General features: G+C 48.1%; 1 protein-coding gene across 1 annotated transcript in view; it reads right to left on the reverse strand.

The window, feature by feature from the left end:
* The window catches only part of LOC146831112 (carbonic anhydrase 13-like), a 349445-nt gene that overhangs the window by 275745 nt on the left and 51555 nt on the right, over positions 1-22145 (reverse strand). Inside the window, exon 3 of the mRNA XM_085603835.1 lies at positions 18619-18737. Within this exon, the coding sequence (XP_085459961.1) occupies positions 18619-18737 (119 nt within the window). The remainder of the gene's footprint in view (positions 1-18618; positions 18738-22145) is intronic.

The raw sequence follows: 22145 nt of genomic DNA on the forward strand, positions 1-22145 counted from the left end.
ACCTCTGATTCTTCAGTAAGGGAGAATAACTTTTCCCCTGTTGCATCATGAGACTGTTCGCATTGTTCACAATCAGCCCCTTAACCACTGCATTGAGGGTGGGTAATAAATTGCCACATGCATCTGATATTTCTGGAATGCCATCCTTATTGGCCTGATTACATATAATAGAAACTTGTTCATCTGTCTTATCTTTCAACATGTACTTGGGTCAGTCGTCAACTTCGCTTTCTCTGAGTTTTCTGCCATATCAGTAATTACCACCGTCATATGTGCTGCCCCAGGCAATGAACTCCCATCTGTTATATTAATTGATTCACTCTCTGGGGTCCCATTAACATTTTTTTCTGTTTGGCTTTAATTTTTTGTATCACTCTTTCTATCGCTTAAGGGTGAAAATAATGTTGTGATAGCAGGTTGAGTGTTTTTTGGGCTTGTAAGGCATTTTCGATCTCTGATTATTTACTTTCACCGAGTGTTCCTTTCTCTCCAATAAAGTTGTGTTTCGTTTGTCAGCTCTGGGGGGGCGTGGGTCACTTTCTTGCTATCTACTTTAGGGTCAGACCCATCTCGTCGTCCCATGACTGCTGCAGTAACTCACAACTTCTGTTTCCCTTGCGCTGCTATTGAGGTCGGCACTTCTTCTGGGAACACGTTGGTTTCCCCAGTAACCAAGAAGAAGCGTAGGCACGTCCGCCCCCAGCAGCCGCCGTCAGCAGCAGCCACGCTAGAGACCCCAAGCGCCCTTCGCCGGAGCCCGGACTCCAGCTAAAGCTCCCGCAGGTGCACGCCTTATGTTTGCCCCACCAAGAAGCCGGTCCGGGGCACACCAGAGCACCACGAGTCCAGCCACTACTCGCGGCCCCTTGCATGCCGCTCCGATCGCCGCAATCACGGTACACACTTCAGCAGGTAGGGGAGAGGTGAGAGCAGTCCCTAGTCCGGCGCCATCTTGCCCCGCAGCGACCACGTCATCGTAATCCAGACCTCTTTAAGCCAATTGCATGATGCAGGGACACATCACTGTAATTTGAGGTGTCTCATTTCCATTTTCACCTAAAATTGGGATAAATTACAATGAATCGAACTCACAAAGTAAAGTGCCTTGTTCATAAATAGATGTGTAGGAAAGTGGGTTGTGGCTTGTAAGATATCGTAGGTGAGAGAGAGAGAGTGCGTTTGAGGAGGCTAGAAGCAACTATTTCATTGCAACGGGACGCAGAGGGAACTATTTAACTATATCATCCTTGTTGGTCAACATCGCTTCGTGGGGGCTCCAAGAAGGTGAGGCAAAAGCAGAGGTCTACACTCCCACTGCTCATTACCTTAAATGTGCAACTGCGCACAGTCTTGTTGGTAGCAGGAACAGCAGTGGTAAGGCCTAGGGTGGGCAGTATCCTTCGATGTTACAATAGAAACCCTGCTGTCTACTCATATACACCTACTAGCACTGTCAAACGAAATGCGTAACACATCCTAGCAGCTGCCATGTTACGGGCAGACAATGTCCACAGAGGCATGTTTGCAGTAAAGGAAGGGTGTGTAGATAGTGGCCATATAAGGTGGCACAATACCAAAATAACACCAGTCTCGTGTGATGTGACAAACAAGAGACAATGCCCATTATGGTGTGGGGCTCAGATGTATGATGCCAGGTCTGATACTCTGCCTCTTACGTAGTAATACGTGCTTGCGTGAATTAATTCAGCAGCTCAGTGTGGACTGCATTCACTGAGGAATTAAATTGCATGTGTACAGGTGCAACTAATCGCAGCGTTCAAGGGTGATGGCTGTGGCGAAAAGTGCAGCAATGCCTCATGCACACAGCACCTTATGTTGGCAGTGCTCATGTAGTATTCTCATAAGCAGTGTCGGCCACGGTATGCATTTCATTTGAGGTTGGGCTGCCTAACATCAGGTGTAAAGCTCTGTGCACCCAGCCAAGTATGGATGATGACACTGCACAGGCCTAATGGCAGGGCACAAGTCCTAAAAAAGAAGTGGGGGGACTGACCAAGTTAGGCAGTATGCAAGTGACATAATGACGCGTGCCATCAAAGCCCATGACGTCACGGCGCTTGACATTCCACATGGCATGTGTATGTTCGACTCTGATATGTGTAGGTTATAACATATGCCAACTGAAAATGCAATAAAATATGTCTTGAAAAAAAAAGTTGTCTCCTGCAAAGCATAGCATGCAACATGCAGATCACAGATTATTATATTATGTAGGTAGGTAACTGGATTACTGCTTTGAACACAGAGATCCTTTAGTTACTTGCAGTCAAGAAATTGTAATCCTTGTAATATAGCACAGTGAGCTATGAAGGGTATTTGACTCCTAAACCGTGTAAGCCTGACTGTCTCATGTAACACGTCTTGTATGTTAATTTACACACTTACATGATTTATTTGGAATGGATAATGTGTATGTTATGTAAAGCGCTCCAACACTCTGTATTGGGATGAGTAGCACTATAAAAGAAATACAAAATAGTGCTATTTAAATTGTTATTTGTGTAAATACTGGGACAGACCAACCCATCTGACATTCTGACAGTGCATGTATCTCTTATATACAGGGACTCAACAAAGGCAAAAGCTGCCTCTCTGTGCTTTTGTTTCCTCGCTGGTGCATATGCATTTGTGAGGTTCCAGTCCGCATCCAGTCTGATACTAGTGCAAAAGGAGGCCAGATGACCCCTTAACTTCTGTCTTTGTCGTTGCCCCGCTGGAGGTGAAACAAAAGCCCCCTCGCTGTCTGCAAGTTGCTGCTGGGAGTGGAAGGCAGACAACGTGCAGGCGCTGCTGAACGTGTCCCGGTGTCTGAAAATTACACTGGGACAAGTTCAGCATATTTCTGTGGGGCCCCACTTCATGGCAGGGGGGACGGCGTCCACCCTGTGAAAAGAGTGGGTGGACGCTGTGTACCCGCATGTACCCCCGACTCGTGCCCTGCCTAATGGCACACTGTGTTGGAAAGGAGTACAAACGCTGCTCCTGCCATTGTCCAGTGCATGCCGTACTTTGACTCTGTGTAATGGATAGTGGCAACAACGGCCTACAGACGCCCTGCACACTGCTCTTATAATGTATAAAGGCTCCAGGAAGAATACTGTGCATGGAGGTAGCTGTGCCTGCAGATGGACCCCCCTGTTGCATGGGGAGCCTCATCACCTTATTCTAACAGTAAACAAGCAAAACCTACATTCAGAACACCGAATGGCTGTTCTGTGGGTTGGTCCTAAATGTTACTGACACATAAAAATAAGCATTATAAAGGTATCAGAGTTCTTTACATGAGCACTGGTTGCCTTACAGATGGACATATTCATGTTGTTAGGCACACGGATATTATGTAATTTGCCCAGAATCACAGGATGTTAAGCGTCCTTACCGAGACTCAAACCCAGATCCCCAACTTCAAGGTCGACCGCTCTAGCTGTTTGGCCATCATCCTCCCCCCAGCAATAGTTGTTGGGGCTGCCCTATTGCCCATTTATGTATGATAAGGAAAAACTACTCTCTAGTAATCTTACAGGATCTCGGAGCGTAGAGTTAGTAAGATTCAGTCTATGTTCGCTACTGAAACGTACACAGTATTCCATAGTAACAGAGTGATTATCAAAACACCTCAGTTTTCTTCCTAAAGTGGTTTCGTATTTCCACATTAACCAAACTATTTCCTTACCCACTTTTTTCCATAATCCCTCAAAGTCAACAGAAAATTCTTTACATTCTAAGGACGTTAAGAGTCCTGAAATTTTATCTAGACAAAACCAATGATACAAGACAGTCAAACCATCTTCTGGAAAATTATGGTCCAATAAGAACAGGCTTGTCTTCTTCTAAACTATCTATTTCTTGATGGATTTTATCATGTATAATTCTTTCATACCATATAGCAAAGAAACCCCTACCTGGCAGGCCTAAAGCACATTCTACACAGGCAAAGGCTGCAACCGTAGCCCTTCTTCGTAATGTTCCCTTTGCAGAAATGTATAAGGTGGCTACTTGGAGAGCTGTTCATGCGTTTACTCGATTCGACAGCTTAGATTCAGACTCTGATTGCTGATACTCAAGTAGGTCAGGCTTCTTTAAGGAACCTTTTCGGGTTGGAGCTGTGTTTATTTCATGTCCGCTTGTTTATGGAATGAGCTTGCTATTCTGTTCAGTGCTTATGACTACTGATGAGGATCCCCAGGAAGTGAAAGAAAAATTACTCACCTGTAATCCTAGTTCTCTTCCAGGGGAATCCTCAAAGTCACAAGCAACCCTACCACCTCCCTGAAAATGAACTATTACAGCTCACAACAAATGATTCACCCATGATTCCTAATTTCCATAAATATGACATGATCTAACTGTCAAATGTGACGCATGATTAGACACAGGAGGTATTGTGAGGTTCTTAAAGGTACAGCACCAGTATTCTCTACTACGCTTTGCATTGCAGCCTATTAGCTAACAACGTGTCATATTAATTTCCTTTTTCGTTTTAAAAAAAAGTTTGCGGGGGCGTGGCCAAGTTGGCAGAGGATCAACATCGAGCCTTAGGAGCTCCGCTCCGCTCACCGTGGCCGGAGAACAGCATTCAACATCGATGGGCTGCAGGCAACATGGAACCCTGCACCGGCCAGGCGGTGAGATAACGCGCTTGGGGGGCTGCATACTGGTATCCGGTACCTCCAAAGTCGCAGAGTTGTGGAGACGCGACGTGGGCGGCCATGAGAGACCCGGCGGGGCGGAGCTCGCGTGAGGCCTCCCTGCTGCTGCATCACCATCGAAGCAGCGATCCCCTGGGTGCAGCAACACAAGGCCCAGTGGAGCGGCAGTGAAGGTGACTGGGCCTCCCCAATGCCAGGCCAAGACGGCGCAACGGAGCGGGCACCTGGCCCGAGAGGTTGAGTCGCCGTCTGTGAGGGTGCGGCCTCGACGAACTCTTACAGGAGGTGAGCGCCCAGACATGCATGCTAGCGCGCACTGCCTGAGGCGGACACCTGTTGTGTTTGGGTCCCCCAGCGGTGGATCATAGGGCTGGATTGGTGCTATGAGGCCTCTGGCAACGCCCAGGTGTGGACCCAGCCGACCTCAGTGAGCACAGGGCTTATAAGCAAGTCGGAGTGCTTGTGCCAGGAAGATAGGCCTAACGAGCAGTGAGTTCGGAGGAGCAGCAAAGGGAACACGCTGAGCGGGCAGAGACTTGCTACCAGTCAGTGCCCCCAGGGCGGCAGGGAGTCTATTTGTTGGTGGAGGAGCCCAGCTTAAGGCCCAGTCATAGAGGGTTCTCCAGACCTGGGATCCAGGATCTCCTTGGTTCTATTGTGCATGCACCTGTGAGTCCATAACCGCAGGTATTCTCCGCTGGACCCGCGGGAGCTCCCACGGATAAGGACTTGCTGGCAAAGAGAGCTGTAAGTTCAGGTGGTCGGAGCTGCCACTGGCGCCTAATTTGAGGAAGAGACGGTATAGCTCCTGTCTCCAAACTTCACCTCCCGCTCGACTGGGACCTCAAAATGTCATCTCTCCATTCCAAGAAAGACTCCACCATTAAAGATCTCCTGCAAAAGTGGGGCTCAAAGAAGGAGGACTCGCACGTGGCAGACAGACAGACGGAGGATAAGGAAATGGAACCTGCGCAGGACCCAACGATGGGGAACCCATAACAAGGGGCTTTTTGGTGCCCCCAGGGATGATTTTGCTGCACTACGCCAGGAGATGGCCTCCGATGTCAAACAGCTGGAGGCGGACGTTCAAGAGATCGGGGATCGGGTCTACTCACTCGAGCAAGCAGGTGACCACATGGATAAGGAGACCATGTAGCAGACCAGGGAGCTTCTGGAGCTCAGAGACCACAATGAGGAACTGTATTTCTGCCTAGAGGATCTGGAGAACCGCTCCCGGAAATCGAATATATGTCTTAAGGGTGTACTGTTGCAGGCCGATGGGGGTAACCTGGAAGACTGGGTGCTGCACTTTCTCAGGCATGTTGCCCCAGACCTTGGAGAAGAAGAAATCATTCTCAACCACATGCACTGAGCGGGGCGCCCGGCTTCAAACCCAGGCCAACCCCAAGACATCCTCACATGCCTCCACTCATACAGGCAAAAAGACCTCATTTTGAAAGCGACCAAAGATAAGGCTACCATTACCTTTGAGGGTGTCCAGGTAGGACTATACCAAGACCTCTCCCCCCTCACCCTTCAACATCGCAGAGAGCTCAAGCCACTCACCTTGCTCCTGAGGGACAAAGGAATAAGATATAGGTGGGGGCATCCATTTAGCTTATACTTCACTTGGGAGAACGAACTACGAATGGTACAATCCCTGGGAGACGCTAAGTAGATACTTGGGGCCAAACTGACTACGGAGGACTCTGATAGTGGCCAGCTCCATCCCGAGGCGTCCAGGTGGCAGACCGTTAGAAGAAGATGTCAGAGACCGGGGAAGGGACAACCCGTGAAGCCTACGGAGCAGGAACGGCAGCAGGAGAGGCAGGCTCGGCTCCGCCAACTGTTGGGTAAAGAGGTGTCTGAAGACCCCAAAGGAGATTAAATGTCATGCACCTAGTAAGCCTCCTGTCATTGGCTAGGTATGCCTCTGAGAGGGCCTCTCCCTCACGATACTCGGCCCTGGCCGGGGCCACAACACCCTTGCTATGAGAACCGACTGGCAGCAGAATGGACCCATGCACGTTGAAGTGCTTCAATCCTGTTGGAGAATGCTACTTGTACTCTTGTTTTGTTTGTTTACTATCTTGCTTATTTCTCTTTCCTTCTTGTCCTTTCCCTGCGTCTTTGCATTCCTTCCTACAGAGGTTAGAGGTGAGTCCATCATGGAACAGCGCGACTGAGCAGAATAGCGTGTGTTTGGGGAGGAGGGTTGCATCAGGGGGTCGGGGAGGGTGGGCAGTTGAAGCTGGGGAGGCATGGTAAGGGCGGGTGGTGGAGGCTGGCTCCCAAAAGCAGACTGGGCCTAGCTATGCCCTTTTGACCCTATGTCGAAGCTTAAAGTAAGCATCCTGAGCCTCAACGTCAGAGGCCTTAATTCCCCAGTGGAGAGGAGGGCACAACTGGCACTTTTATGAGAATCAGGCAGTGATATTTGCCTTATTCAGGAGACTCATTTACTGAGGTCCTACTGGAAGCGCCTCTGCTCCCGGTGGTTTAGCAGACAATACCTCTCCTCTTTGGGAGACAAGAAGGCTGGGGTAGCAGTCTTGTTCGCTACAAACCTCCCAGGCAAGGTGTTAGGAGTGAATATGGAAATACCGGGCAGGACCTTAGCCATGAGGGTAGAGATAGGCGGCCACACATATACTATAGCATACATCTACAGCCCGAACGAGCGATAGGAGTTGTTCCTCAATAACACTTTAAGCACTATTCTGGATTCCCAAGATGAGGACCTGGTTTTAGGTGAGGATTTTAATATAGCTCCTGACGCACAGCCGTACCGATCCGTACAAAGATATGGACACACCGGGGCGCTTTCGGACTCAATGAGGTAGAAGTTGTTAGAATTGGGACTCTCTGACGTGTGGAGGGCCAGGAACCCTACGGCAAGAGAATATACTTACTTCTCAGTGGCACGTCAGACCTTTGCCCGTATTGACTGGTTCTTAACATCCCCGAGAATCACTAGCGCTATGAGGGTGGCAGAGATAGAGACCGCGGCAATATCAGACCATTCCCCAATTAGGCTTGAATTGAGCCTCCAAGAAGACCCCCGGGGTCGCAAACAATGGAGGCTTAATCATAAATTGCTCGAATATGATGCCAACATTAAAGAATTTAGGGATACCATTAAGTTGTATCTTGAACTTAATGATGTGGACGGGATCTCACTTGCTACTCTATGTGATGCACTGAAGGCCGTCATCCGGGGGCGCTGCATAGCAATAGCAGCAGGAGTCAATATAGATAGGAAAGAAAAGAGGGAGCACCTCGAATCGCAAGTGAAGGAATTGGAGGGGGTTCATAAGAGGACGGGCACTGTTCAGATTCTGCGGCAGCTGACTGCGTCTAGACAACAGCGGAAGGCCCTTGACTATGACCGGGCGGAATACTCGCTTCTGCAAACCAAGCAACGTTACTACACTGGTGGCAATAAGGCAGGGAAACTCTTGGCATCTCTGCTTCGTGCTCAGACAACTGGTAGACGCATTGAGGAGATTAGAAGACCTTAGGCTCCAACGGGGACATAGCAACTAGGTTTGAATCTTTCTATACACATTTGCCCATGGCAGGCAATCTAGCTTTGGAAGCAGCTCAACAATACGTGAAAGATGTCCTGGTGATGCCCCATCCTCACTCTGTAGCAGCAAACCTAGATGCAGATATTCAGTTGGAGGAGGTTCTTAAAGCCATAGTTGGACTCACCGTAGGGAATGCCCCGGGGGAGGATGGTTTCTCAACCGATTTTTACAAAACCTTGGCCCACAAACTGGCCCCATCCTGGTTTGTTTATAAAACTCACTCAGCGACTTCGGCAGAGGGACTCCAACTATGACTATGGCTGAAGTAGTAGTGGTCCCGAAGCCTGGTAAAGACCCGAGGGAGTGTGCCTCCTATCGTCCCATCTCATTATTGAACGTGGACCTCAAGATTTTTACAAGCATCCTGGCTGCCCACCTGACACCCCATATGCAGGGGTTGATTGACCCTGACCAGTCGGGATTTATCCCGGAATGCAACTGTAGTGATGGAACCTGACGAATGTGCCACTTTCTGGATAAGACCCAACGTACTCAGAAACCTATGATGCTCCTCTCGATCGATGCCGAGAAGGCATTCGACTGGGTCCACTGGCCGTATCTGCAACAGACACTCCGTAAATTTGGTGCGGGAGACCGCTTCATGCAATGGATGGACTGCATATATAGGGACCCTCAGGCACATATTAGAGTTAACGGGGTGACATCTCAGCCATTTGGAATTCAGAGGGGCAGGTGACAGGGTTGCCCTCTGTCGCCTCTACTCTTTGCTTTGCATATGGAGCCGTTTGCAGAGAAAATTTGTTAGAATCCAAGAATATCTGGGATCCGCATGGGAGATAGGGAGCATCAAATTTCACTGTATGCAGACGATGTAATAATATTTTTGACTCAACCAGCAATCTCGGTACCCCCTCTAATGGATCTCTTCAGTTTGGCATCGGGCTTTAAGGTTAACATCCATAAGACACAAGCTCTGAGCCTGACCCTCCCCCAAGCAGAACAACAGGCCCTGAGGGCACAATTTCCATTTAAATGGGCAACGGACGGCGTCCAGTATCTGGGTTTACAACTGTTACCTACCCTGGTTAAAACAGCACGAGTGAACTACGCCACTTTTCTAGCCGGGGTCAAGAATGAACTCTCTAATTGGAAAAGACACCTCCTATACTGGCTGGGCAGACTGGCGGCAGTTAAAATGACTACTCTCCCACAAATCCTTTATGTGATGCAGATGTTGCAGCACAGACCACCGCCCAATATGTTGTCACAGATGCAACGTCTTATTACTAACTTTGTTTGGGGAGGTAAAAAAGCGAGACTAGCCGCAACTTGACATATCTGAAGCAGGAGGACGGGGATTTGGGTGTCCCATGCTTGGAATGGTATTTCCAGGCTGCGCAACTCAGATACATGTTAGAATGGTTTAAGGAAGAGTCAGAGAAGCACTGGTGTTTTATTGACCGCTCCATAGCAGGCGTGTACATTTGGAAGGTCCCGTGGCTTCCCAGGAAACACCGGCCCAGTGGGGTATATGTGTCACTGGCTTTAAGGGCCACCCTGGGTGTGTGGGATCGGGTACAAGTACCACATGGCCTCTCAACCCCGCTGTCCCCTCTGCCTCCCTTCATAGGTGATCCCGACTTCCCACCGGCTCGCGCAGGGGAGGGGTATCTCCATTGGCAAGAAGCCAAATGTAAACGCATTGGGGACCTCTTTGACGAGCACGGAGAAATAGATTTCACAGGCCTCATAGAAGGTTTTTGGATCCCTCGAACAGAATATTGGAAGTATCTGATCCTTCTCCATTCGGTCACCGAACCACAGATAAAACCCCATGCTGGTCGTTTTTTAACAAAATTTGAGAAGTGGTACGTTACTAGTACGTCAGATAAACGGTTGATGTCCGACATTTATGCTTTCTTAAACACACCCAGACAAACTAATACATCTCTGGCGCAGCGCAGGTGGGAATCCGAATTGGAGCGAGAGTTCTCCGCCAAGGAATGGCAAGACATTATACATAGGGCTAGGGCTGCCTCGTGCAGCACAGCAGACACTAAGATGTTTTTGGAAATTGCACATTATTGGTATTACACACCGATGGGAATTCTCGTGTGGAAGCCGGGTGGGAATGGGCAATGCTGGAGGCAGAGTGGTCTGCAGGGTACACTCACTCATATCTTGTGGTCATGCCCGAAGATACAGAGTTACTGGGAGGTGACTTTGCGGAATATAGATGATATATATCACACTGATTTACCTAAACTCCCCTCATACATAATTTTGGAACTCCCGAATGCCCTGATGTATCCTCTTATATCAAAACGCTGTTATTGGGGGCGGGCACACATGCACTTCTGGCTAGGTGGGGCACAGTGGAAATTCCCACTCGTCTGGATTGGCTATACAAGATATGGGAAATATTGGGGATGGAAAAGATTACAGCGGGCCTCACCCGTTCCCTCTCTAAATTTGATAAAACATGGGGTACTACTATAGAATTCTTGTCCAATGAGTTCACTGAGCTTACTTGCCCGAAGTACCTTAGAGTGCTCTGCCTCACTAATGCTCTTTCCCCCAAGGACTAAGGATAACAGTTGGCTGCCCAGGCCAGAAAATCTAGGCAGCCCTCGCCCACTGCGTCACACACATGCAATGGGGATGGACCTCTTTACCCTCTCTTCTATCTCCTACTCTTTTCTTTTTCTATCTTTATTTCTAGTTTAAACTAATGTTCCCCACCGGCCATTCGATGTAGGAGGCAGCTAATTTAATGCTTGTCTTTTTTAAATCAATAAAAGGATTTAAAGCACAAAAAAAAGTTTGCGAAAAAGCTTCTATGGCCACTTTTTTATAGAGATACATTTCTGTGCAATTAGCATCTTTTAAAAATGAAAATTCAATGTAATCTGGTCATTTTAGCCTTCCTTAGGCTGCAAACATATATGTATGGTACTATGGCATACATTTTGTTATACATATATGTATAATTTAAAAAATGCTCCAGGATCCCCACATGTGGACAGACTATTCAGTGCTTATGATGATTGATGAGGATCCCCTGGAAGAGAAATGTATGTTAAACCTGAATTTGAATGATGCGCGAGCTATGCAAAAGTTAAAGAGTCTGACACAAAACTCCTTTATGTGTAATCATTTTGTATTATCTAATTTGTAATATTTTCACGAGGTTTGTTAGAAAGCTAAATCTATCCTTAGGCTAAACATAAAAACAGTAATAGCCAAAATAAGTGGTAAAATTAATTTCATCACCCTGCTGAAGCAAGGAAAGAAAATACAAGAAAACGCAATTTCCAAACCTAAATAAATAAATGGAACAAAGAATTTAAATGCCACAGAACAAAAGGAGAGTTATCATTCATTTCCTGAAGTTACGTCTAAACTAGGTGGGCGATGAACCTAAGTGTAAACCGCTGACTTCAACTGGAGTGAGTAAGCTACTAAAATCATACAAATTATAATTGGCTAAAATACCACAATTAAACAGGCTGTTCTGAAGGCATGTATATTTACAATATGTACAAAGACTATGGGCTCGATTTTGATGGCGTTCGGACCGTAACTGACAGCTCGTCATTTGCTGCTGCTGTACGACCAACGCATTACATAGTTCAGGGGAGGGGACTGCCCAGAATGGGCATGCCAATGCCCCCACCCTCCCTCCCAAATATGCCAAAGTCAAAGTAACTGACGGCTCGTCATTTGCTGCTGCAGTATGACCAATGCATTACAAGGAGCCCGTTGGTGCATCGGATAGACAGCATAATCCCTTAACCCTTTTGGTGCCCATGATGGAATGGTTCCATCATGAGCACCAGTGCTCGTGTGCTCATGATGGAACCATTCCGTCATCTGCACAAGCGCACTGAATCCCTCCGCTTTACAGCAGAGGATTTTCCTTTTTTATTTTTGGCCGCGGGAGGTAGGAAAGAGCTTCCCCAACCTCCCAAGGCATTTGTTTTCTCAATGTCATGATAATCGCGTGCATGGCGCGCTGATGTAATTACATTGAAATTGAAACTTAGTTTCAGTTTCGCTGTTTCGGTGCTCCTGGGGCTATTTCAGCGCCCCTGAGCACCGAAACACGTGGTAGATGTATCATTGGAAAGGGTTTTTCCAATGGTACCCCTCCCTTGTGGATCCCTGGTTGGGGATCGCCCCGGAGGGCGATCCCCAAGTAGGGATGAACCCACTAGGCAGCAGGGAGGGAGAAGCAGCCCCTTGGGCAAGGGTCTGTGCTCCCCCATTTATAAATGGGCATATTCAGTCTTTCTGCCCCCCCCCCCCCCCATGGGGCAGAAAGCCCCCTAGACACCAGGATGGAGGCAATAGCCTACTCTCTGCCTCTCCGTGGGGGAGGGGCAAAAAGCCTACTAGACACCAGGATATTTTTAAATTCAACATAGGAGTGGGGGCACACCCCAAAAAGATTAGCCACTGTCTTTCTGCCTCTCCAGGGAGGCATATCAGGGCAATAACTCCTGATCTGCCCCCGCCCCAGGACAGCAGAAAGCCCCCTGGGCACAGACCTTTTTTTTGCAATGTGCCTAGCTGTGGATTTTGAGCCCTAGCACAGCCGGCACCTGGCAAACCTAGCAAACCTGTACATTTTGAAAACTCGACATCCACAGGAATCAAGGGTGGGGTGACTTGCATGCCTCTCACAAGGTTTTGTTATCCAGAATCCCTTGCAAACCGCAAACTGCGTAAACAAAAAAAAAGATTTTCCTCAAATTTCTGTGATGGAAAGTTCTGGAATCTGTGGGGAGCCACAAACTTCCACCCACCCAGCATTCCCCCACGTTTCCTGATAAAAATGGTACCTCACTTGTGTGGGTAGGTCTAGTGCCTGTGACAGGAAACATCCCAAAACGAAACATTGACATATCAAATTTTTCCACTAAAACGAATCCTTTTATTGCAATGTGCCTAGCTGTGGATTTTGGAGCCTAGCTCAGCCTGCACCTAGGGAAACCTAGTAAACCTGTACATTTTTGCAAACTAGACACCCAGGGCAAGCCAGGATGGAGTGACTTGTGTGACTCTTACCTGGTTCTGTTCCCCAGAATCCCTTGCAAACCTCAAACTTTGTAAAAGAAACTCATTTTCCTCACATTTTTGTGATGGAAAGTTTTAGAATCTGCGGGGAGCTGCAAACTTCCACCCACCCAGCATTCCCTCACGTCTCCCGATAAAAATGGTACCTCACTTGTATGGTTAGGCCAAGTGCCCGTGACAGGAAATGGCCCAAAAAGTACTGTGAAGTCTTCAAAATTATCAATCACAAACTTTCTTGGTTTTGTGAGGGAGTCACCTGCATTTTTGTTCCCGGGCTCGGTGGGCAATTAGGGAACCCTACAAAACCCATACATTTCTGAAAACATGGCACCCAGGGGAGTCCAGGGAGGTGTGACTTGTGTGGATCCCCCAACGTTTTCCTACCCCTGTAATCCTCAAATTTAGCAGAAGAAATCTCACTTTTCTTACATTTCTGCCTGGGATCAGCCTACCGGCACAAATGTCCAACAACCTTGCGTTCCCCTTGGTCTCCCAATTAAAATAGCTCCTCACTTGTGTGGGTGTCTAATGCAGAGTCAGCCTAAAAAAGCATATTAAAAAATATAGCACTTAGAGCTCACTGTGCTATCCCCTCAATCCCTATGTTTTTGGCCCTTCCCAGTCGAAGGCCCTTGGGCCACTCACACAATGATGTACAATTTTACTCAGGAGACCAAAGAGAACGCTGAGTGGTAGGTATTTTGTGCCTGCTCAGTAATCTCAGTCAGAAATGTGAGGAAAATTTGATTTTGTTTAGCTAAATTTGAGGTTTGCAGGGGATTCTGGGTATGAAAATGTTGGGGGATCCCTGCAAGCCACACCTCCCTGGACTCCCCCAGATGTCTGGTTTTCAGAATTGTCTGGTTATGGTAGGTTTCCCTAGATGTTCACCGAGCCCTGGACCAAAAATGCAGGCGACTCCCTCGAAAAACCAGGTGTTTTCATTATAGATAGGGGGCATCTGAGCTTTTGTTCCCGGGCTCGGCGGCCATCTAGGGAAACCATCTAGGGAAACCTGTGTGCATGCTTGCGTGGATCCCCCAAGGTTTTCTTACCTAGAATCCCCTGCAAACCTCAAATTTAGCTGAAAAGCAAATGTGGGGAAGTTGTGGGATCCCTGGGCTAACACACAGTTCCTACCACCTGGCTAAATCTCCCAGATCTCCTAATAAAAACGGCACCTCACTTGTGTGGATGGGCTGAGTACCAGTGGCAGGGATGGGTCCAAAAAGTATTGTGGAGACATCAAAATTATCTATCACAAAATGACCTGGTTTTGCAAGGGGGTCACCTGCGTTTTTGGCCCCAGGCTTGACGGCGATCTAGGAAAACCTATCAATCTCACACATTTCTGAAAACGAAACGCCCAGGAAAGACCAGGTAGGTGTGAATTGCACGGATTCCCCAATGTTTTCCCAGGTCTCCCGATAGAAATGGTACCTCACTGGTGTGGGTGGCCCAAGTACTCGTGGCTGGGATGGGCCCAAAATGTATTGTGGAGACATCAAAATTATCTATCACAAAATGACCTGGTTGTGCAAGAGGGTCACCTGCGTTTTTGGTCCTGGGCTCGGCAGCCATCTGGTGAAACCTACCAAACCCAGTCATTTCTGAAAACTAGACACCCAGGGGAGTACAGGGAGGTGTGACATGTGTGGATCACCCAATGTTTTCCTAACCAGAATCCTCTGCAAACCTCAAATTTAGCTGAAAAAACACATGTTTCCCAATTTTCTGTGTGGGAAAGCTGTGGGATCCCTTGGCTGACACAAAGTGCCTACCACCTAACATTCTCCCGGGTCTCCTAATAAAAATGGCACCTCACTTGTGTGGGCTAAGTGCCTGTGGCAGGGAAGGGCCCAAAATGCATTGTGAAGACATCACAATTATCTATCACAAAATGACCTGGTTTTGCAAGGGGTGATCTGCGTTTTTGGCCTCAGGCTCGGCGGCCATCTAGGGAAACCTATCAAACTCACACATTTCTGAAAAATAACACCCTGGGGAGACCAGGGAGGTGTGCCTTGTGTGGATTCCCTAATGCTTCCCTACCCAGAATCCCCTGCAAACCTCAAATATAGCTGAAAAAATCAAATTTTTCACAAGTTATGGGATCATAGGGCTGACATAAATTTCCTACCACTCAGCATTCCCCCAGGTCTCCTGATAAAAATAGCTAAATTTGAGGTTTGCAGGGAATTCTTGGTAGGAAAGCCTTGGTGGATCCACGCAATCCACACATCCCTGGACTCCCAGGGTGTCTAGTTTTCAGAAATGAGTAGGTTTAGTAGGTTTCCCTAGATGGCCGCCGAGCCCGGACCAAAACCTCATGTGTCCCCCCCTGCAAAACTAGGTTGTTTTGTGATAGATAATTTTGATGTCTCCACAATATGTTTTGGGCCCTTGCGTGTCGCGGGTACTTGTCCCACCCACACAAGTGAGGTATCATTGTTATCGGGAGACCTGGGGTATGCTAGGTGGTAGGACATTTGTGTCACTCCGGTGATCCCACAACTTTCCCACATGGAAATGTGAGGAAAATTTGATTTATTTCAGCTAAATTTGAGGTTTGCAGGAGATTCAGGGTAGGAAAACAGTGGATCCACGCAAGTCACACTTTCCTGAACTCCCAGACTTGTCTTGTTTTCAGAAATGCCTAGGATTGGTAGGTTTCCCTAGCTGGTCGCTGAGCCAGGGATCTAAATCGTAGGTGACTCCCTTGCAAAACAAGGTCTTTTGTAATCGTTTGAAGTCTCAACAGTAAGTTTTGGGCCGTTTCCTGTCACAGGCACAATGCCCGCCCACACAAGGGAGTTAGCATTTGTATCAGGAGACTTGTTGGAATGCTGGGTTGGTGGGAGTTTGCTGCTCCACTTAGATTCCAGAGCTTTCCATCACAGAGATGTGAGGAAAATGTTTTTGTTTTTTACAAAGTTTGAGATTTATAAGGGATTCTGGGTAACAGAACCTGGTCAAAGCCACACAAGTTATGCCATCCTGGATTCCACTTGATGTCTAGTTTAAAAAAATGTTTAGGCTTTCTAGGTTTTCCTAGGTGCTGGCTGAGATAGAGCCCAACATCCACAGCTAGGCACATTGCAAAGAAAGGGTCAGTTTTCTGTGGAAAAATGTGATGTGCCCACGTCGCGTTTTGGGCCATTTCCTGCTGCGGGTACTAAGCCTACCCACACAAGTGAGCTACCATTTTTATCGCGACACTTGGGGGACTGCTGGGTGGGTGGAAGTTTGTGGCTCCCCGCAGATTCCCACAGAAATGTGAGGAATGTTTTTTTTTTTTTACAAAGTTTAAGGTTTGCAAGGGATTTTAGGTAACAGAACCTAGTGAGAGCCACACAAGTCACCCCAACCTGGATTCCGAGTTTTAAAAAATGTATGGGTTTGCTAGGTTTCCCTAGGTGCTGGCTGAACTAGAGTCCAAAATCCACAGATAGGCACATTGCAAGAAAAAAGGTCAGCTTTCACTTGAAAAATGTGATGTGTCCACGTTGCAAGTTGGACTATTTCCTGTCATAAAAACTAGATCTACCCACACAAGTGAGGTACCATTTCTATCGGGAGACTTAGGGGAACACAGAATCGTATCACAAGTGTTATTACCAATTGACTTTCTTTGCATTTTCGCCTTCCAAATGTAAGACAATGTGTAAAAAAGAAGCTATTTTGAAAAAGGTCCTCTAATTCACATGCTTGTATTGGTACACACAATTTTGGCGATGTGCAAATATCCACTGCTTCTAAAATCTATATTTTGGTCCCAATTCAGAAATATATCGGTTTCCTAGGTACCTATTTTTCACTCTTTATTTTTTACCAGATTAATTGCTATATACCCGGTACACAATAAAAAATAATTGCAAGACGCCGCTCAGTTATTGGCTCTAGGTACCTCGGGTTCTTGGTGATCCTACAAGTCCTATATATACACGCAACCAGAATGGTCCAGCAGATGTAACGGTATATTGCTTTCAAATATATGCCATACTTAGAAGAAGTTACAGGTGAAAACGTTGGCACAAATGGCAGTTTTTTCGAACTCAATTTCAGAATTTTACTATTTCTCTTTCCATAGAAAAACCTTGAAGGATCTACACAAATGACCCCTTGCTGAATTCAGAATTCTCTCTGCTTTTCACGAAAGTTCTCTGGGAACCATTATTGCTTTTACACCCATTTCTACCACTAACTGGAAGGAGGTGGAAATCACAAAAAATAGGGAAAACAGGGGGGAGTCTTGGCCTAGCAGTGAAGGGGTTAATGACGGCAGCTCTGCCATCGGGATTATGATGGGTTTCCGACAGCCATTCCATGTTGGCCTTTCCGACATGGAAAGGCTGTCTGAAAGCAACATTGCGTCCCCTAGCAGGGCCCCCTCTCCCACCTGGCCCTCCGCAACTGTGCTTAGGGGCATACATGCCAACACTCCCGATTCAGGCGTGAGACTACCGATTTGAAGGCTAGTCTCCCGCCTCCCGATTCCTGCAAGCAAAAACCCGATTCCTCTGGGTTTCAGCTGACAGGGCTTGGTAATGTGTAACGTGCTAATTCTTCCAGCAATAGTCAGAATGACGATGCAGGGGCTCTAGAAGGGGTGAAAAACCAACAAAGCCCCATTAACAACCGAATGGTCTTTTAAACACCTGTGAAGTACTGGGGATGGGGGGGGGCGGCTGTGTGTGTGCCCGGAAGCTGTTTCAGCCCGGGCTGTCGGGGGAGGGAGAGGGGGTGTATGCACTGACCGCAACCTGCCAGGCCAGTGCACAACTCTTGCATCCCCCTCTTTCTCTGCCTGCCATTTCGCTCCATGCTTCTGAAAGGTGATAAAAAAAAACACTGAATTTGCTTTCAAATGTCCGATCCTGCAGCAGCACACTTCCAAAGTCCATACATGACAGAAACCCGATTAAAGGCCCCATACTCCCGATTTTTTTTTTTTTTTTTAAATCTCCCACTTTGCTCTTCTGAAATGTTGGCATGTATGCTTAGGGGGCACCGATGTTTCAAAACAACCATTTTACAAAGGAAGCTTGTGCTGCAGGCCTTTTCTGCCCGCTGCACAAGCTTCAATTGTAAATTGCATGTTTGCATGGGCAGGCGCATCCAAATACCGAGGTCGGAAATGCCAACCTAAGGTCGGGTGGTTTCCAGACCGCTACGGTGTCGAGTGGATGCAAGTCTGCCAGACATCGTAATCAGGGCCTATGTAGTCAAACAGCACACAGAAACAATGCAAAATAACTACGAGCAAGAGTTTGAGTGTACCTCTCAGTTTAATTATCAAATATACTCAAAAGCCTCACCTCAGCGGCATACTGGACTCCATTCACAGTGTGTTCAGATCCACCGTCATCTGTGCGCCCCCAGTGAAAATGAAACTGCCTGAGTCTGTACCTTCCTATGATTGGTCCACCTGACAACACTGCAAATGTTTAATTAAGAATGTATAGATGAAGGAAATCACGAACTAAACAAATCAAGATCTAATCACACAAAAATATACAGTATAGCACAAAGCCTGACATTCTAGTTATCAATATCAGGACCTTTTGTGGCATCACAGACTCATGACTTTGTGCTGACCTGTGATGAACTATAGCAGAGATATACACTATGAAGTTTAAGTTAATTGCATTTGATGTCTTGATTTGTTATTTTGTGTCCATAGACTTACTTGCAAGAAATTATACCAATGTACGAGTGCAGAACGACATTCTAAAAGGGGTCGAGTACTTACTCTTAATATAGGTTGAAGCACTCTGCATTTTTTTCTTTTTTTCTGGACCTTATTTTCTTTTTTTTTTTTTTAAAACCTTTATTTTCAAAAGTCAGGACACAGCTATTCAGCCGACAACCCGGGGGTTCGGCAGCATCGATATATAGAAACAGAGATGCGTCCCCAGTACCGTGAAAGGAGAAGTGCAAAGGTTCAATTTTAAGTAAACACAAAAACACACAACAAACCCCAGCAAGGCAAGAACACTGAAAGCCCATGGTGAAGCCCCCCAGGGGAGGCCGGACCCCACTCATCTACCAGTTACAGTACAGTGTAAAGAGGAAGAAGGGGGACAGCAGAGGCCAAAAAAGTCCATAAACCATACTGAGCTGGAAAGAAGGTTAGGAGGAAAGCTGTTCCTCGGGAGGATCCAGATCCGGGGCAAGACATATTCCCCCCCTGTATTGATTCCACCGCCCCCAGATGGCGTGCCACTTCCGGGGGCGGCCTCTAGCGCAATAGACCGTCTTCTCCCTTAACATACTCCAGTCCATATTTTCTTTCCACGCGGTCAATGTGGGGGGCCCCGCGGAGCCCCACAATCGCGCGATATCTCTCTTAGTGACCATGTTACCCAGAGTCACCCATTGGGTCTGTGCCTCATCGTGGTCAGTGGGCCCCCAGACATTCAGGAGGCAACACCGCGCTTCCGGCTGCATAGCAATGCCCGTCACCTCCCCCATCACTGCATGGACTCTCCTCCAGAATTCCGTAATGACACCACATTCCCAAATGATATGCAGGAAAGTACCCACCATACCACATCCCCTCCTGCATAGGCCGTCCTCCGAGAATCCCATGTGAACCAGCCTTGGCCCCGTCACATACACTCGATGCAGTATTTTAAGCTGCACCAGCCTCAGACGCGACGGGATCGCGACCTCCTTAGGAGAGGAAACGGCCGACTGCCAGTCCTCATCATCCAACTCGAGGCCATCCCTAGTCCACTGGTCCCTCAGCCCCAGAAGCATGTCCGCCCGGACGTTGATCAGTTTCTTATAGATGAGCGAGATCGTGCTCTCGGGCATATGGCCATCAAGGACCCGGTCCTCCAAAGGAGAGGACTCAGGCACCTTCTCACCCTCTACGAGGACTGATCGGAGGGCGTGACGCACCTGAATATATCGGAAATACTCGGAGGGCCCCAGCTCATACTCCGTCTGCAACTCTTCAAAGGACTTCACCTTCCCCTTATTCAGCACATCTCCCACCCTGGAGATGCCGATCAGGTCCCATTTATCAAACCCTTTTGTGTGCCAAAGCCTTCCCAGTCTCTCCGATTCATACAGCGGGGTAGCGAGGGTGAGCCTATCCTTCCAGCCCAGCGAGTCAGTTGCCATCTTCCACACACGCACTGCCACACCAGTGGGCCCCGTGAGGGACGAGTCTAGGGACCGCGAGTACAACGCCCTGTAGTAGTTACCACCACGCAGCAACCACCTGTCCATGGCATACCCAGGGCTGAGGGCAGGGCCATAAAACCCATGATTAATCGCGCTCAGCTGGGTGGCCCAATAGTACCGTCGGATGTCTGGGAGCGCAATGCCCCCGTCGTACCATGGAAGCGTCAACTTTGCAATAGCTATTCGCGGCCGCCCATCCCAAAGCAACGTTCGTTGGAGGCCTTCGACCTCCCGAAAGTATTTGGCCGGAACCCAGTCCAAAATATTCTGCAGTGCGTAGAGGAAGCGGGGAAGAGACATCATTTTGAACAGGGCCGCACGCCCAACGAGGGAGAGCGGCAGCCTCCGCCAGCCTTCAACATCCCGCCTCAGGCGTGCCAGGGGGGGGAGCAGGTTCTTCTCATATCGCACAGCAGAGTCCATGGAGATAAAAATCCCCAAATACACGAAGCCCTGCTGAGCGACCTGTATCGAACATATTCTAGGGATCGGTGGAACCTCGCCACTAAGAACATACAAATACGATTTACTCCAGTTGATAACAAGACCCGAGTTCCTACCAAAAGATGTGAGTACGTCACAGACCACTATAAGTGATTTCTTGGGTGAGGCAAGATACAGCAGGATATCATCGGCATAGAGCGAAATACGGTCCTCGTGTTCAGGCGACCATCTAAGGCCCCGTATATCCGGGTGCCAACGTATCCACGCAGCCAGCGGCTCAAGGGCGAGGGCGAACAACAAAGGCGACAGGGGACAACCCTGCCGAGTACCCCTCCCAAGCTGAAACGGAGTCGACGCCCGACCATTCACCACCACACTCGCAAGTGGCCCCTCATACAGCAACCTCACCCAGCTCACAAAACCGTGGCCAAAGCCGAACTTGGTCAGCACGGCCCACAAATATGCCCATTCCACCGTGTCAAAGGCCATCGTGGCGTCAAGAGACGCCACAATAGCTGGTTCACGCAGCGTGCCCGCCCTGGCGATTACACCATGATTTGATCCACTACCGACATGTTCCAAACAGGCTTTCTTGGTGGACCGAGCTTGGTCCAGACTGTCGGTGGAGAAGTGGACCTCGAAATTGGAAGAGACGATCCCTCCTTGTGCGTCGGATCCAGTCACGGCCGACTCCAACATTAACAACTGGCTATCCGCCTCCCTTGATACTCTGATTCCGAAAAAGAGAGTCCAAAAGAGGGAGAAACGGGTTGGCTCGGCTCCGTGGTACTCGGTTGAACTACGCACCCTTAGGAAAGGATGTAAAAGGATGGAGAGGCTATGGAGGAAGAACTGGGACGATCATAGGAGGAAAGAATATCGCGCTGCAATGAGGGGCTACAAGTCAGCTGTACGATGTGCGAAAGCTCTTTTCTTTGAAGATCGGATTAAATCCGCTTCCAGCTCCTCCAGGGAAAGCTTTAGAGTGCTTAGAGAACTGCTCAAAGTTCCGGAGCCGGTTGCTATGCATGATAAACAAAAGAGCTCGGAACTTGCGGAGTTCTTTAACACGAAAATAGAGAAAATTCTAATCTCTCTTCCCCAGCCCAGGTTATCGCAGGACCACGGCAAACGAACTGGGGGAACTCAGGATAGAGCTAGCGCTCCCGGCCTGGACATCTTCGGCCCAGTGTTAATGAGCGACGTC

This window comes from Triturus cristatus, chromosome 5_1, assembly GCF_964204655.1.
Source record: "Triturus cristatus chromosome 5_1, aTriCri1.1, whole genome shotgun sequence".
Lineage (NCBI taxonomy): Eukaryota > Metazoa > Chordata > Amphibia > Caudata > Salamandridae > Triturus > Triturus cristatus.